Source organism: Triticum aestivum, chromosome 2B (assembly GCF_018294505.1).
Source record: "Triticum aestivum cultivar Chinese Spring chromosome 2B, IWGSC CS RefSeq v2.1, whole genome shotgun sequence".
NCBI lineage: Eukaryota > Viridiplantae > Streptophyta > Magnoliopsida > Poales > Poaceae > Triticum > Triticum aestivum.
The window spans coordinates 10869631-10886201 of NC_057798.1; the positions used below are offsets into that span (position 1 = coordinate 10869631).

The following is a 16571-nucleotide window of genomic DNA, read 5'->3' on the forward strand; positions in this document are numbered from 1 at the left end:
GCAGTGTCTTCCAGTGCTCAAGGTGGGCTGCCTCCTCCGGCATCACGGCGTAGTGGACGGGAGGCACGCTCACCCACTCGCAGAACTCACCGGTCCACGAGTAGGACTCCTTGGGCCAAGTGGGCGGCGGCGGCCGCCGCTTTCGCGTGGGCGTGGGCTCGGGCTCCGGCTCCGGCTCAGCCTTGGGCTCGACAAAGGGTGGCGATGGCGGGACAAACAGCAAAGCGTGGACGGAGTCCCCCGCCGCTGACAAGGCCACGACATGGTCCAGCCCATTCCAAATGGCGTCTTCCTCGAGCCGGCTCGCCTCAAGTGCGTGCTCCAGGGCCTCCTCGAGGGCGGCTTGGTACGTCGCCTCTGCCTCCTCCTCCTCTGGCAAAACCTCTGGGTGGGCGGGGGAACGTCGTGGTTGACGTGGACGCCACGGCGGCGCTCCTCCTCATGCTCTAGCGCAACCCAGCGCTCCCAGTTGGTGGAGTGTGGCGCGTAGGCACGCATCGCCCGCTGCTCCGGCGTAAGGAGCTCACAACGCCGGCTAACCCCTCCTTGGCGTGCGCCCGCAACAAGCGTGGCACCGTTGGAATGGAGATCCGCTCCGGGTCCAGATGCCAGTAATGCGGCAAGTTGACATCCAGATACTGCAAGGGCTAGCGGTATTGCCAGTGCCACCGCGCCTAGTGAACTGGTATGTAGAGCCGTTCCCGCTCCTGCGGTGCGAGCCACGTTTAGCCGGCAAAGGAGGAAGCGCGCAAGAAGAAGCCCATGGCTGGTGGCTGGCTGGCTAGGGTTTTCTGGTCTCCGGTGAGGGAGCAAGCATGGCTAGATGTGGACGGGGAGATGGAAGTGGATGAGGCCGGCCCGGCCACACACCGCCTTTCCACATTCCACACACTGCCAAGCGGGCCTGAGGTAGGCGGTGGCGTTTAATACGACCACGGGTGGTTGTTGAGCGGCCGACATGTGGGGCTGCGGCGGTCATCGCGGGACGTACGGCGCATCTGTGTCGTGTCCACGTGGACGCAAATCAGGCGCAAATTTGGACCTGAAATGCGTCGGCGCGAACCTGTTATGTGTTTGGGTGGGCGCGTTGGGCTAGTACTTTTGTACGCGGCGATCGAAACGGACATGGCCAGATATATCTTAATATGCGTCCATATGCCTGTTTGACCTGCAGTGATCGAAGGGGCCGGGCGGGGACGACCAATATGATGGCGACACACGTTCTCCACATGCACATGCACACGAGCCTTCACTCTCTCCTCCAGTCATCCACATGCTCCATGCCGGAACCGGCTCCTCTGCCGTGCAGTGGGCACGGCAGGATGCTACAGTGTCCCGGGCAGGGTAAAAAACAGAAGGCACGGCAGTGTGCACTGTAACCGAATACTGTTTTTCGACACTGTAGCGGGATGCACTGTTTGCGTCCTGTAGCATGTGCACTGTTTATGTACTGTAGCAAAGTGATCTGAGCCATTTATACTACATATGACAGCTGATAGATGCCCAAAGGCAGGCTACTGTAGCATCCCTACCGTGACCAACCTATCTATCACCACTCGTTCATGCGTGCGTGCGTTGGATCTTTGTTTTTGGTTTTGGATGTCGTACTACTAGTAGTACATGTGGCTGGCCGGCCAATCAATCAGTCAAATCACAGTTGCACGAGCGCCTCTCGCTTGTCCTCTTCCTCGCGACCCCACCCACCGGTGGATATGGATACCTCTCCTTTTGCTCTGCTCATGTGTGCCTGTGGACTGTGGTAGATAATTTGACGACGAGAGAGACAGTAACAAATTTCCGGTCAAACTAATACTCCGGCCACCCTAGTCCATCAATATCCTAGCACCGTCTCTTGGTAGTTGATACTCCTCCTAATGCATATCTAAATATTTTGATATGAGTAGCTTGTACTAGTATGTATAGACGTATTATCTCTAATGCTAGTGATGAATGGATCATATGTCATCTAGATTCACAAGACAAGAATGCTCTCTTCCTTTTGCAACGAAAGGAAGGATGATATATATAGTGCGTGTGCCGCTCGAGGTCTTCGGAGTAGAAATCTTCCACTGTCAAAAAGCGCGGCTGTCCTTTCTTGAAATGAGGAAAAGTTGTTGGCCTAATGCATGGAAATTTGTTTAACAATTCCGTTTCATGCAGCTATGGCACCATAAGGATATTTTAGCACAATTTTTAAACACAGGCATGGGCAAAGCACTCGTAGAGCTAATCGCACGATGTAGAGAAGTGGCACGGAGAAAATGGAAATGGACATCCCACTCGCCACATAGTGCCAGCAACAACGACCAAAAACCAAAGCTGTACAAAGATCGATTGACAGTCGAAAAGAAAAAGTCCCTCCGTGTTCACAAAAATGACGTGCTGATAGATCCAAATTTTTCACTCAGTATTAGTAGTAGCAGCTAACCTTTTCAACGGATGAATGTATGGGTGACATGCGTCGTGCCACACATACGCATAACGGTCTTGTACATAGTATGAAAGACATGCGAAGGATCGTACTCCTATGAAGGTCAAGGTTGGGGAGCCACTCCAATCAAAGTGGTACATTCATTTCATCCTTAAATACCAAATAAGCTGCAAATAAAGCAACATGTCTACTAGGAGTATCCATCGATGCATTGATTTTGAAAGGTGAGAGTGAAGCTTTCGTTGACACGGATTGGCTCCTCCCTCGTGTGACAGAGACACCAAGTGTGACAAAGATGTCGGTCAATACTCAGTAGGGCACCTTTAACTTATCGTAGGCGCATTGCATTTGATACAACACCGACCCTACAAAAAATGATACTACACCATTGGAAGAATTTGGTGCATATTTAGTTTCGGCCCTAAATCAAAGATTGTTGAGTTTCGAGCAGGTATATGGGTGCAAAAATTATTGACATCGATCGTTCAACAACGGAAGAAAAATGATGTCAAACAAAATGCAATATGAAAATGTGTTTTACATGTATGTGGACGCAATAATATTGATTTGGTACGGGTGCCTAGTATGCCCACCGGCAGCAGTTTACTGTGGCCTGCGGCCTCCTGTTGGGTCTGCTGCATGGTGTGGCTCTGTCTCTGCCTGCTGCCGCCCGTGCGTGCGTGCGCGTGGGCATGCGGGGCTCTGGCACGGCCGCACAGCCCCAGTAAGACAGTCGGCGGCGATGCACATTTGACTCGTTGCTCGGCACAAGCGGCCGCCGGTCGGCATCGCCCGTGCGCCAGAGCCAGCGTTGGGGAAGGGCTCTCTCTCCCGAATGGATCCACCGAAACCTCCAACTGTGGGACACAGAGCCAGCGCAGCGGCCGAGCACAGGAGCGCACTGAGCCGCACGCACGGCGGCCGGAGGATGGATCTTCTTTCTAATACGTACCACTACTACTAATACGTACCACTAGTCTTTTGAGAGAGAGAGGGGGTGGGTCAACGCTTGTGTTGCTTTCCATACGTACGTGTGCAGTGTATGTGTTGGATTTTTGTTCTTCTTGGTCTTGAGATGTGTGCACATGCACGAAGGTACATGGCGCTGGCTAGCCGGCCGATCAATCAAATCAGGTTGCACGAGCGCCTCTCACTTGTCCTCTTCTTCTAGAATCTAGACCCATGCCTCTCCTTGGCCCCGCTCACCTTTTCTTTATTATCCTCTGCTTGGATAATACCCATTGACGTCCAAAGTACCCTTCTGAACTCAAACTCAAATGAGCTTGGATAAACAGTAATTTTTTTAAAAAATCAAACCGTTCTGATTTCTTTTGATAAACTTTGACAAATGTTCTAAGTAATTTTCATCATGAGATTACATTCGTGAAAGACTTAGTAAAGAAACAACATCAGTGCCCCAAAATGCTTTCGAAAGTAGCATTTTCGGAGCATCAACTTTTTGTCACGCCTTCCAAGAATATGATCTCATGATGAAAATTTGCAACCACTTTGAACATTTGTCATAGTTTACCACAAAAAACATCCACAATTTTTTTAATTTTTCTTCTTCAATATTTTACGATTTTACAGTTTTTTTACGGGATTACGATTTTACAGTTCATCCAACGTCGACGTGCACATGTGTTTGTTCCTGCTTCTTCCGCACATGGATATACTCCAGTGCAGTTTGGTCTTCGTGGATGTCTTCCCCTCTTCTTCTCTCGGAGCACTAAAAAAAGATGCGCGTGTGTGTGTGCGCGCGCCACTCGAGGTTCTGCTTTTGTAAAACAACTTTTCAATTTTCAAAAGTAAGGACGGAATTAACTTCCTTGAAATGAGGAAAAGTTGGTCCTGCTAATTGTCAAAGATAAGGAATCCACTTGGGAAGCTATGTCACCACGCATCAAGGACTATGAGCATAGATGCATGCGCAGAGCACTACATATATGGAGTACAAAACGATCGCAACAGAGTATGTTTTTAAAAATAGCATATATGGAGTATCGGCGGCACAAAGCGAAAGAAACAGACATCCCACTCACCAAATAGTACTGCTTGCAAAACTCCAAGCCACAAAGCTGTTTGAGGATCTGATGACAGGAGAAAAATGACAAGACCCCCTTCTGTTCATAGCAATTGTCGTTTCGACAGATGTTTTATCACTAGACTGCATATGAAATCATTGGGTTCAAGCGCGGTGCGTGAACATCCTCTTCAAGGTAGAGGTGCCATTCCTATCTAAGTACTCCCTTTAAATACCGGTAATTGCCTTTGGTTCCTAGGTGCATATGCACCCATTGTCGAAATACACATTTTGAAAAGTTGAAAAATTTGGAACAAAAATCCCGCGTGTATATCCGGACATTTTTATATGCGTGCACAAGGTTTCAGTGAAAAACGACGTTTTCTGTGGCTTGTGTAAAAAAAGATAATTTCTGATGCTTCATTCTAACTATTCACGAGACATTTCTTTATCTTTTTTACATAAGCCACAAAAAACGTTGTTTTTCACCGAAACCTTGTGAACGCACATAAAATGTCCGGATATACACATGGGATTTTTGTTCCGAATTTTTCAACTTTTCAAAATGTGTATTTCGACAATGGGTGCATATAAAATGTGAACGCACTCTAGCAAACCAAAGCGTGGGGGGTCTGTCCAAAACCGACAGGCTAATTTTCAGGCACCTCATCAGTCTGCGTTCCAGCACTAGTCAAACCACAAAGTCGATCGTGTCAGTATGACATTACCAATGTAAACGTCATTACTAGAGAAAACAACACATCTTAGTTTAATCCTGCCGACGGTTTGGAATTTCGCCTAGTGAGCTGGCCCATCCATTGCTAATCGCTATGTACGTCAGATCAATCGGTTGGCCAGTAACGTGACGAGAGGACGTGAGAGAGGCCACACGTGCGCCGCGGCGCCTGCCTTTGGAGTACCAGCTACACACCGGCATGGGTTCGGCTCCTCTACAGTTCAGTTGTTACTGTATGGGTGCTGTAGGCTCTAATATCAACCGTCCACTCTAATCTAATGAATCTCCTTTCTTTCACTTAATTCTCTTATTAAATCGCAAAAAACACCACCCTGGACTAGAGACGCGACGGCGGTCATAAGCTCCCTGCGCCGGCCAGTTCGATGAAATCGGCACACACGGCGCCGGTACCGTCGTATGTCCAGAGCTTGCGAACCTGCAAACAAAGCGGCGCGCTGCTACCGAAACAAGATACCGTGATCATACCTGCAGCATTTGTTAGATCAATGCTAAGTAATTCATGCATCGACCAAGTAATTCTTGCATCGAGACATGTATTCATCCTCCACTTGTTAACCAGCTAGCTTTCTTCTCCATGGTAGCCCCAGACAACAATCGTAGGGCTACAAGAACTCAAGATGGTTTCCTTGAGGAACTTATGCTCCGGTCATGCAGGCCATTTACAAGGCCGGCGAGCTCCTGGCCTCCGGCCGCGGCGGCGCCGGCGCCGCCGTGCGTTTCAGTTTCACATGCACGGTGACAGCTAAGCTGGCCGGCGCGACCAGCCGGAGGACCGCCGTTTTTCCGGCGCCGTTACAATTTTTGTTTTTGATTAATAACATAATTAAGGCAGATGAAAGAGAGCCTTTGGATTGAAACCAACGGTGGATTGTGAGAGCAACAGCATGCGTACAGTAATAACATTACTGTAGAGGAGCCCCACCCCACCGGCATGTATCAGCCAGCTACTCCTTTCGTTTTAAAATAGATGACTCAACTTTATACTAAATTTATACTAAATATTTTGGAACGGAGGGAGTAGATAGCAGTCCAATTGGTTTACTCTGTGCTCGGAGTACGCAATGCTTGCAACCCCGCTGGCTCGATTCAGCAAACTCTACCTGGTCCAATTGACACTCCAACAAACTACTCCGTCCGATCCAAACTAAGGGTCACCTTAGTTCAAAACCATGACACTTATTTTGGATCGAAGGGGTTGGCTTCAATCTTTACAGAGAGGCCCTCCCCGTTGATCACCAACTGCTAGCATGAAAGTATGCACGCATAGGATACTCTATACCGGCAACTCAGCAGCTTGCTTTACCATCAGTCTCCGTCTCCGTCTCAATGTCTCCGTCTCTACTGCTTTCGCAGCCTCCTGGTCAGCGTCACCATCAGTATACTTGTTTCAGTAACATTTTCAGTAGAGAAACAGTTTCAGTTCTTTTTTTGAATTGACGGGCATGCCCCCGATTTCATTTCACTGCATGAAAGGGTACCAATAAACAGAGTGAATAGTCTTAGATTCCATCCAGCCCAGATGTCCTACCATGACATCCAGGCATCAGCAACTAGACATCTAAGAGAATAAAGCTTGTAACTAAAAAAAGGAGCTCCACACTTATCAAAATATACACCCAGGTGAGAGGTAACCACACAGGGCTCCTCTCCCCGCTCATCGCCACAGACTCTCCAGGAAGGACAGAAGTTCAGCTAACAGTACAGGTAGAATTACTCCCCGACGCCAAGTGAACTACGGTTTCAGTTACTAACAGAAATTTAGAAAAGGTAATATATCAGAGTGTATGTAGTCAACTTCATGTTTGCTATCCAGCATGAAAGATGATTGTTAGCATGTATCATATAGTAAAGGAGACATGCCCTTATAAGTCCTTCCAATTCACTTGCCCATCAACCCTCGTCGTTTACTACTCGTTTACTTGATCGGGAGGATGAGAGCGGGTGAATCAATTGGGTTTCACTGCATATTCGCTGCAAAAGTATTATCTGTACTTCAATTGCAGAATAGAAATTACATTCTTTGTACTGCAGAGACGCTACAGTAGTGGGCCGGCACACTTCGTCGTGCCTAGAGGCGAGACTAAGTTACCGCTTGGCACGGGCTAGAAATAGCATTGGCGGTTCGACGATACCTAATTGAAGTTCACTGCTTCCAAAGTGTTGACCAGACGCACAAGGGTCGGTACCATGAGCCGACCCATGTACCAGCTGATTTCCTTCGATTCGTCTGATTCATTTGGATTCTGTTTTTTTGTTGTTTGTTTCTTTTTTATTTTTTGACTATCTTTGTCTAATGCTTACAAATTTCCTTTTTTTTGTTTTTCTACTATTTAGACGCATGGGGATCTCGTCAGGAGTTGGTTCCGTGCCTAGCTTGACCGGCCCATCGTGCTATCGAGCCAGAATGATTGTTCCGTAAGAGCGTGACTATGTATGGCCTGTTGCTATTATTAGGCCGGACCAAGTAGCTCCCTGCAAGTAAGCTTTCAGAATTTTTTTTTGCATTATCGAAAGAAACATTCTAAATATATACTCCAAAATGTAAAATAAAATAAAAAATACATATAAACCACGAACTTTAAAAATGTTAATGCAGTGTAAAGCACTTGGTTCCATAGTTTTTTAGAAAAATGTCCACACATTTAAAAAAATTGCATGACATTTAAATAAAACACTATAAGATGTAAAAACATTATTTACCTAATTCAGTATAAACTATTCTCTAAATAGATGCTCCCTCGTTTTAAAAAATGTATTACATTTAAAAAATATTACATACATTGTAAAAAATGTTTCATCGTTTTAAAAAATGTTTTGTATCATTCAAACAATAATGTTTGGACGTGTATTTGAAAGAATAATTAACTCGTAGTCATAAAAAAATTATAAAACACATTTTTTGTAAATATAATAATTTTAATTGGAAAATAATAAACGTGTATAATCTTTTTAGATGTATTTGAGAAATGTGAACTATATATGAAAAAAGTACATATCAAAGCAACTATTTGATTTCTTTGTTAATAATGTATTGAAATTTATTAAATGTTATAAAAAATTGTCCATTGTGTAGACGGAAAATTGACAATGTGTACAAAAAGTTAGACATGTGTTAGAGAAGAAAAGAAAAAAAACGAAAACCGATAACATGAACATAGAGAGAAAACAACTCGAGCCAAAGGCGTACAGTAGTTGGTCGGTTCTTACAATGCCTAATGGATGCTCAGTGTGACCAAGTGTTGACCAGACGCTCAATGTCATTAGCATGAGCCGACCCATGTACTAGCCACTTTTTATTCGATCATGTGATTCGTTTTGGGATCTTTGTTTTTTTTTTTTACAAATTTTAAGAAGTGTGTTTGGGTTTTCTATTATTTAAACGCATGGGGCACTCGTCGGGACTCGGGAGTGGGTATCTTCTATGGCTAGTTTGATTGGCCCACCGTTCCGTCGACCCAGAACGCATGTTCAGTAAGGGTGCAGCTATGCACTTGTTGCTATGAGTCCAAAGGAGGTCTCGCCAATTTTAAAAGGTGTGAGCATTTTTTAAATTCATGAATGTTTTTAAATATGTGAACATAATTTAAAACAAAATGGAAAAAAATTAGTTCACGAATATTTTTTGGAATCCCCAAATTTTGAAAATCTAGCAGATCTGATGCTTGCTTGTCATACTAGCAACAGTTTTGTGAGGCAAGGATACAATTCATGGACATTTTTTGGAATTCCTAAATACCACCAACAATTTTGGAAAAAAAAAATGGAAATCATAATTTTTTTCTGTGTGCCAAATGATTGTCCTGTTGGCCCCGCAACCTTCCTACGTAAAATTGATTCTCACATCGGTACCTAGCCGACTGAAATAAGAAAAAGAAGAATGTGGGGGCTTGCATGGCCCACCACCAAAATCGCTTATTCATGCGCTTGATGCAGCAGGTTCCTTTGATTCACCGTGGGAGTTCAGGAAGGGTAAACACAAGCGTAAAAAAAAGTAGCAAAACACCGATACTTATGAACCCGCGAGGATTCTATTATATATTCATGCGCAATTTACATGCTTATTCATCATGCACCATCAGTCACATGCTTAATTACACATCTTGTACACTGTCGGCAAGACGAGCATCGTTGCTAGGAGGGAGGCCGCAGTACGGCCCGCCGGTGATGGTCTTCAGGTTACACAGCTCCGGCTTGACGAGAGACAAGGTGAACTCCCACAGGTCCTTTCTAGTGCACCCCTCAGGAACGCCCTCCAAGCGGAGCATCCCTTGCATGAAGTCCTCCATCGCGGTGCATCGGCATTCTTCCGAGACGGCTTCCAGCTCCCGACAGCACGGATCCTTGGAGGCCACTTTTCCCGGAGTGGTCTGTTGGGTGTCTTTGCAGGTCTTCTGGACCACGTACGCGCGGCAGCTTGGGAGTGGCTTGGGCGGGATGCCCACCCCTGGCCTGCAGGCGATGGTGGCTACCGCGGCGGCGAGGATGGAGAGCAGGACTAGAGCCGAGAGGAGGACATGTTTGGATGCCATTTTTGATAGTTGGTGGATCTTGGTTATGTATTGCATGTATATATACGCGTGGTGATGCCAGTTACCTTTATTAAGGCAACTCAAAAAACGGTAACCGTTATTAAGACTGGAGTGTCTTGTGGGAGAGATTTTGGATGGTGTGTATGCCATCGATGAAGTGGAGTGTCTTGATTAATTTGCTGGAACAGAATTTGGCGGGGAGTGCAATTAGTTGGGTTTTGCCTTTTGCGTGCAAGCAAGGGAGGATTTGTAACCGCTGGAGTCTTAACTTTATGCTCCGTCTATTTCTGTAGTGATCTATACTCTTTACTTAAAGTGAACTTTCAGTTGGTTCATGTCTGTATGGCTTTTGCCTTCTCAAACCAACAACGGAATTTTTTTTGTGCAGTGAGCAAACACGCGAGAATATTTTTGATCAGCTTAGAGTTTGCTTGAAGACAACTTCGTAGTTTTGTTGAAGACCAGGCTAATATTCTGGTCTTTTTCGGCTAATTGGGGATAGATTTTTGTCCACGAATGCATGAAGGATTTAGTGCCTCCGATCAATCGATCAGGAAATGCCGTGCTCCTCGCCTCTCTCGCGACCATCCCCAATTACGCGGCCCTAAATGCTATGCAAAAGGTCGACGAGGAGGGCGAACCCACAGACCGCTGCTCAACACCAACAATGATTAGAGCGCTGACCTCACATGCTCCGGCGCCGCCACGATCAGGTCGTGCATGGTGAAATCCCTAGCAGCCCGGATCGCCTCCCAATCGCCGCTAGCATCACACCATGACGTGGTGGACGCCACCCTGGTCCAGCGAGAATTCAGGATCCTGGACGTGATCCGCGGCGGGTCCTAAACGGGGTGACAGCTTTGATGTGCGGGGCGACGGCGAAGGCAGCGATTACTTAAGGAACAAATAAAACATTCAAAAGGACAGATAAACATAAACGAAGAGAGGCGGCGATATTCCATAAAAAACGAGATTGCTTCTCTCGAAATTCCATTTTGCACAACAAGAAGTAATCATCATGAGCACCGCGCACATGTTTAACATTATCAACAAGAACAATCAGCAATGTCGATCAACAAACTAAAACTAGAGGAAGATTGATATGCAGAATGGCCCTGCTCGTCATTGTAGTCATCCTCCTCTGGTCCTTGTGACCTTGTGCTAATGGGGATGCGCCTGCTCCAGAAAAGCCAACATTTCCGGTAACAGATGCATGGACGCACGCACACCAGTCACACGCCTGGAGAAATGACTGCGACATACCAAGTAATTCATTCTCCAGTCACACCGACGTTTGCTGCGAGCCATCTGCAGTACGGAAATGAAATGCATGATCATGATCTAGAAATTTAATTGATCGCAGCTAAGAGGAAGGAAGGCAGCCTGCCGAGTATATATGTATTACTCCCTTCATTTTTATATACAAGGAAGGAAGGCAGCAGTACCTCGACAGAGGACCTCATGGAAGGATGGGGTGTATAGCTACTGCTTTTAGATGAACGAGGATGGGGTGTATAGTCAAATCTGGAGCTTAAGTTCTTTTAGATGAACGAGATCTAGGCCCATCCAGGCCGGAGGCTAGGTGCGGGGTTGCAGTGCGTAGTAGAGGAGGTCCAAGGCTGCACAGCGGGTGAGCGTGGGCGATGCTGGAGCAGAGAGGCTCCGGTCGCGGTTGGATGCGGGGTGTAGGACCTGATATGGTCTCTGCAGGCCCGCCGTCGGGGAGGCTTGGTGGTGGGTCCGCACAGCGGTGGCGCGCTTGTGTGTGGGGGGTGCGCGGTTCAGTGGATGCACGGGTTGATCTCGACCTGCTGCGAGGGACTGGCTGCCCCGGGTGAAAGCCTCGCCGGTACTGGCCGGCCGGAGGCGACGACACCTGTGGGCGTCGCTATCCTCCTTGGAGGCATCATCGGGAATCACACAGCCAGATCTCCCGGATCAAGTCCTTCGAGTGAAAACCCAGATCCTGCTGTAGGGTCGGGCGGTGGCGCCATCTTGAATGTCGTTCCCCTCTTTAGGGCACCGTCTTGAAGACTTTAATCCCTTTGGTGCTTCCTACAACTGGACGAGCACGGTGGTTTCCGTGGCAACGATGACGGCAGTGAGCAATGTCGGAGGCGTGGCCTTGGTTGTGGTAGTCGGCTCTTCTTCTCCGGCGTGTCCGTGGGTGTGCCTCGACCGCCTGTTGCTGTGAAGTCGAAGCCACGGTGGGGGGCTGGTGGTATACGATGACACGTGACAGATGGCTCGTTCGGTGATCCTCCGTGACGCAACCCCTGCCTAGCTTCCTTAGTAGTTCGCCGTCGGAGTCGGAGCTGCGCTGCCTAGTATGGATTGTTGTGCTGCAGCTATTAGAGCTGTAGTTTTTTCTTTTCTCTTTCTTTCTTTGGTCTTTGGATCTAGTCCTAGGACCTTCACCTCTTTGTTGTTCTCCGCTGCTTCCTGCTATTATCAATGGTGTAAATGGTATATGCCATCATTTATGCCGTAGCGGTATATGCTATCGCCGGGCATGTATATTGTGAGGGGTGTACGCATGCGGGTCCCGGCTACAGCGACGCACTATAGCAACAGTGGTCACTGTAGCTACAAGGCTGGCACGGGGCTTCGTCGCACGTCCTGGCTACGGAACCCGTATAGATATGGTGCCTACAACGGGAAGTTGATGGACAAAAGCCGTTTTCCCCGTTCGACTGGCGTATCGCGGCATAATGCGGCTTTGGCACGACTGCACGAGTAAACGTACTCTTAAACGAATACGCTTCCTGCGCGGTGTTACGGCTCGGCTCCTTATCCTCAGAGGGAGGGCAGGCGTGTAATTTTCAGCACCAAATCCCCGCGCTTCTTTCTCTTCTCACCGAGCTGCTCGCACGGGCCGGCGGCGGCGGAGGAGGAACCTCGGCGACGGCGGGCGGCGCTGGTCAGTCCATTATCCTCTTCTTGCTCTCACTCCTCCCTATCCCCTCTTCCTGTGCGGCTCCCGTCATTCTCTCTCCCATGGCGCCCCGCCCCCTTTCCCATTCCCATGGGCCATGGCGCCCTCCCTCTGCGCTCTGCCGCGGCGCCCCTCTAGCCCTCCCCTGCTCCAACCCCTCAGCACGAACAGGGTCTCACCTTCTAACCTTTTCTCTCCTTTTTGCAGGTTCATTCGATTTCACTGCGGCAGCAAACCAAGCCAAGAAAAGGTAACGCCAGTACCTACCATGCATCCTGTTTTCCATTTCTGCCCAAGGTGAATTCTCGTGTAGATGCAGCCCAAGTAGCTGCTACTGCGCCTTCTTAATTTTCTCGTGTTATCATGCTCCTCTGCAGATTGATTTTGGTGGCACGCCCAACACTGACACCCAAACATTTCTTCAGTGCAGTGAGAGTGAGGATTTTCTGCTCAAACATCCATCCATGGCGTCCCTTCTTCTCCCTCCTCAATTCGCCTGCTCCCTGCCGTATTACTGCATCAGGTAATCCCTCGCTTTCCCGCTCTCCATCTCACTCGCCCTGGTAGGTTCCGTCAGCAACATAGTACTCCGCCAGTGAGGTAGCGAGATGTTTTTCTTCCTGACGAATCTGAATATACGGTGATTTCTCAGCTAGTACCTCATGTTAGAAAAATTATCCGCAACTGTCATGTGTCATTCGCCTATTTTCTATCTTGCCAATGCTGCCTGATCTGAAATGTGAAATCATGCTCAACCCTGTCCTCTGTTTATACCTTACCAACATTTCCTTCCATTTTAACTGATGCTACTATTTAATCCCTTGTCCCCTTTAACCATGAACTTCCCTAATTCGGTCGCTCATCGCAGGGGCCAGTTACATTATAAGCCCACCATCTGGAGAAAGAATGCGGCGAAGACTAAAATCGGGTTGCTTCACCGAAATGTGAGTTTTGTGTCAAAGAAGACTTCTCAAGATGTAGAGGAAGGCTCAAGTGGTGAGGATAGTGATACTGAAACCCCAAAGGCCAAGAAAAAACCTGCAAAACGTGGAAGAAAGAAAGCCACCATAGATACATCCGATGGGGACACAAAAGAAGGCCAAAGTGACACTGAAGATGCATCCCCTAAAGAGCCTAAGATAGTTAAAAAGAGAGGTCGGAAGAAAGGTAATGTGCATATATTGCAGTCAAGAGCACACTTATTATGATTTTGCTAGATCACATCCCTTAGCAATTCAACTTCTCTCCTATGTCGCAGCTGCTACTACTGCATCCTCCGCGGAGGAGGCTGACAAGCCAAAAGAACCTAAGAAGAGGGGCAGAAGGAAAGTTAAGACGGCTGAACAATTAAGTGACGATGAAGGGGACGATCAGAGCAAAGATCTGATGCCCTCTAATGAAATGGAAGTTCACAGTTCAGCCGGTGATCTTGAAAGTAAAGTAGAGGCATTGTTATCACAGGATATTGAAGAGGTTGACAAATTAATGCCTCTTGTCTGCTGCTTTGGACCAGCCAAGTACTTATTTATTCCTTCTGGAAGACCTGCTAAAAGGTTGGTGGATCGTGAGATTCATAGTAGGATGAAGGATATGTTTTGGTCTCCTGATGAATTTGTGAGGGCACCTGGAGGGTCGTCATCCAATGTTGCCCTTGCTCTAGCAGCTCTTGGAGGCCGGGTTGTGTTCATGGGAAAATTAGGTGATGATGAGTATGGTCAAAGTATGCTGTATCACTTAAATGTCAACGGTGTTCAAACTCGAGCAGTTAGTTTGGATCCTTCAGCGCCAACTGCCATGTCCTTGATGAAGGTGACCAACAGAGGTAGCTTGAACACAAGCTGTGTTAAACCATGTGCGGAAGATTGTTTTCAGCAATCTGATATCAACCCAGATGTTCTAAAAGAGGTAAAGACAAGCCCATCAAAATAAATTTCCAATGACACCATATCCTACATTCTTGTTACTACTCCCTCTTATATTTCTTTACGGAGGGAGTACTTAATATGGTAATTCCTGATTGATGCTTAGTTAATGATCATAAAAATAGTCTCTATGTAATTCACCTGAGGAAGACTTTGTACCTTTATTTTTTAGACAGAAGATGCAGAAATATTTCCAGTTTGTTGTTCTTCAGCAGACTTGTGCTATGGTTTTTTTTTTTGGTATGACTTGATGAAAATTAGAATTGCATAAAAACCTATGTAATATGAAGTGCTGAATGTCGCTCCATATACTGAAAACCAGCAGGATAGTATCTTCGCTACAGTTGAGCACCTAATTGTTTTCCCCAAAATTAAAAGAGCATATCAAGAATTTATAGGGAATAACTAGTTAAAACTTCAGAGGCTAAAGGTCTCTGTGTAATATCCACTATGATTTTAGGTAAATCAAGTAGTTATTATTTGTTTATGTTTAAAGTGGACGGATGCAGTATGTCTTAACAGAGATATGACCTTCTTATGCTTTTAATGCAGGCTAAGATGTTTTACTATAATTCGTCAGCTTTGCTAGAGCCGACTACACGGTCATCATTGTTAAAAGCAATCGAGGTCTCCAAGAAATTTGGCGGGATAACATTCTTTGATCTTAATCTTCCAATGCCACTATGGTCATCTAGTAAGGAGACCAAATCACTCATCAAGGAGGCGTGGGAAGCTGCTGATATCATCGAAGTCACAAAGCAGGAACTAGAGTTCCTCTGTGGTATTAAACCATCTGAGAATTCTGACGCAAAAGACGAGAAATCTGAATTCGCACACTACAGCCCAGAAGTTGTTATGAAGATATGGCATGACAATCTGAAGGTCCTCTTTGTGACCAACGGGACCTCAAAGATACACTACTACACAGAAAAACACAATGGCTCGGTTCGTGGGACGGAAGATGCACCGATTACTCCTTTCACCAGTGAAATGTCACAATCAGGAGACACAATTGCTGCAGGTACCAAATACGATACAGTTTTTTCCTCTTGACTTGTGCAGAATATGGCACTAATTTCACATCATCGAGAAAACATTAGGAATTGTCAGCACAATACTCGATACCTCCTACTTTTACTGTGTGGATAGGGTATGCATTGCTCATTTGTTATAACGCTATTTTTTTCTCTTTATAAATCTGGATATCACCATATGTTTTTCTCTTTTATGTGTTTTTGTAATACTCCTGATGTTTGTGTGAACTAAATACAGTCGAGGTGACAAGATGTGTATATTGCTTTTGTTTTTCAGCCCTGATGAATATGCTGTCGATCAACCCTCACCTGGTGACGGACAAGGTCTACTTGCACAAGACAGCGAAGCACGCCATCAAATGCGGCGTCATCGATCAGTGGCTGGCCGCGCGGGAGCGGGGATTCCTTCCCAGAGGAATAGCAGAACCAAGCAGCGAACATGAGGAAGCAAGATTCATCACGGAGAGGGAATACCGTACCATCCCAGACGCCATGCAACCCGTGAACCCATCGGGCAGCGAGCTCGCGCACGTGGAGTGAACTGAAGAATATGTAGGAAGTCGACATCTATACACTACACAGTGTTTACGTGCTCTCAGTTGGAGTTGGTGTTCAGAAGGATTAGCTTCAACCTGCAGTTTCTAGCCTAGGTTTGTTACAGTGTTCAGGAGGGTTAGTTTTAGACCTGCAGCTTCTAGGTTGGTATGTTTTTCTTTTTCAGATAGAAGAAACACTAGTAGGAAGTTGATGAGGTCTGAGGTTTTTATTGTAGCTGGCTAGCTGCTGCTGCTGCCCTGTACTAGTGTTCAAAGCCCTTGTGGGCTGTGAGCTGTGCTGTGGTTCATTGTCCGAATAACATCCTATATGAAATGCATGTGCCAGTCAGGTACTTGTTAGAAATCTTAGCTCCCAGTACATGACACCAAAGAGGCCTGCCGTT

General features: G+C 46.7%; 1 protein-coding gene across 1 annotated transcript; it reads left to right on the forward strand.

Moving 5' to 3' along the window:
* The first annotated feature begins 12524 nt into the window (after positions 1-12524).
* On the forward strand, positions 12525-16536 carry LOC123043104 (fructokinase-like 2, chloroplastic). The gene is made up of 7 exons (XM_044465452.1): positions 12525-12660; positions 12883-12925; positions 13106-13198; positions 13544-13842; positions 13934-14580; positions 15150-15618; positions 15909-16536. The coding sequence occupies exons 3-7, from the start codon at positions 13140-13142 to the stop codon at positions 16169-16171; spliced, it is 1737 nt and encodes a 578-aa protein (XP_044321387.1). The 5' UTR covers positions 12525-12660; positions 12883-12925; positions 13106-13139; the 3' UTR covers positions 16172-16536.
* The last annotated feature ends 35 nt before the right edge of the window (positions 16537-16571 follow it).

What these genes read in the sequence shown, in the direction of transcription:
- LOC123043104 (XM_044465452.1), top strand. Translation starts at nt 13,140, where the DNA reads ATGGCGTCCCTTCTTCTCCCTCCTCAATTCGCCTGCTCCCTGCCGTAT. An exon ending in CTGCCGTATTACTGCATCAG is followed by an intron (nt 13,199 to 13,543) that starts GTAATCCCTCGC and finishes CGCTCATCGCAG; the next exon opens with GGGCCAGTTACATTATAAGC. An exon ending in AAAGAGAGGTCGGAAGAAAG is followed by an intron (nt 13,843 to 13,933) that starts GTAATGTGCATA and finishes CCTATGTCGCAG; the next exon opens with CTGCTACTACTGCATCCTCC.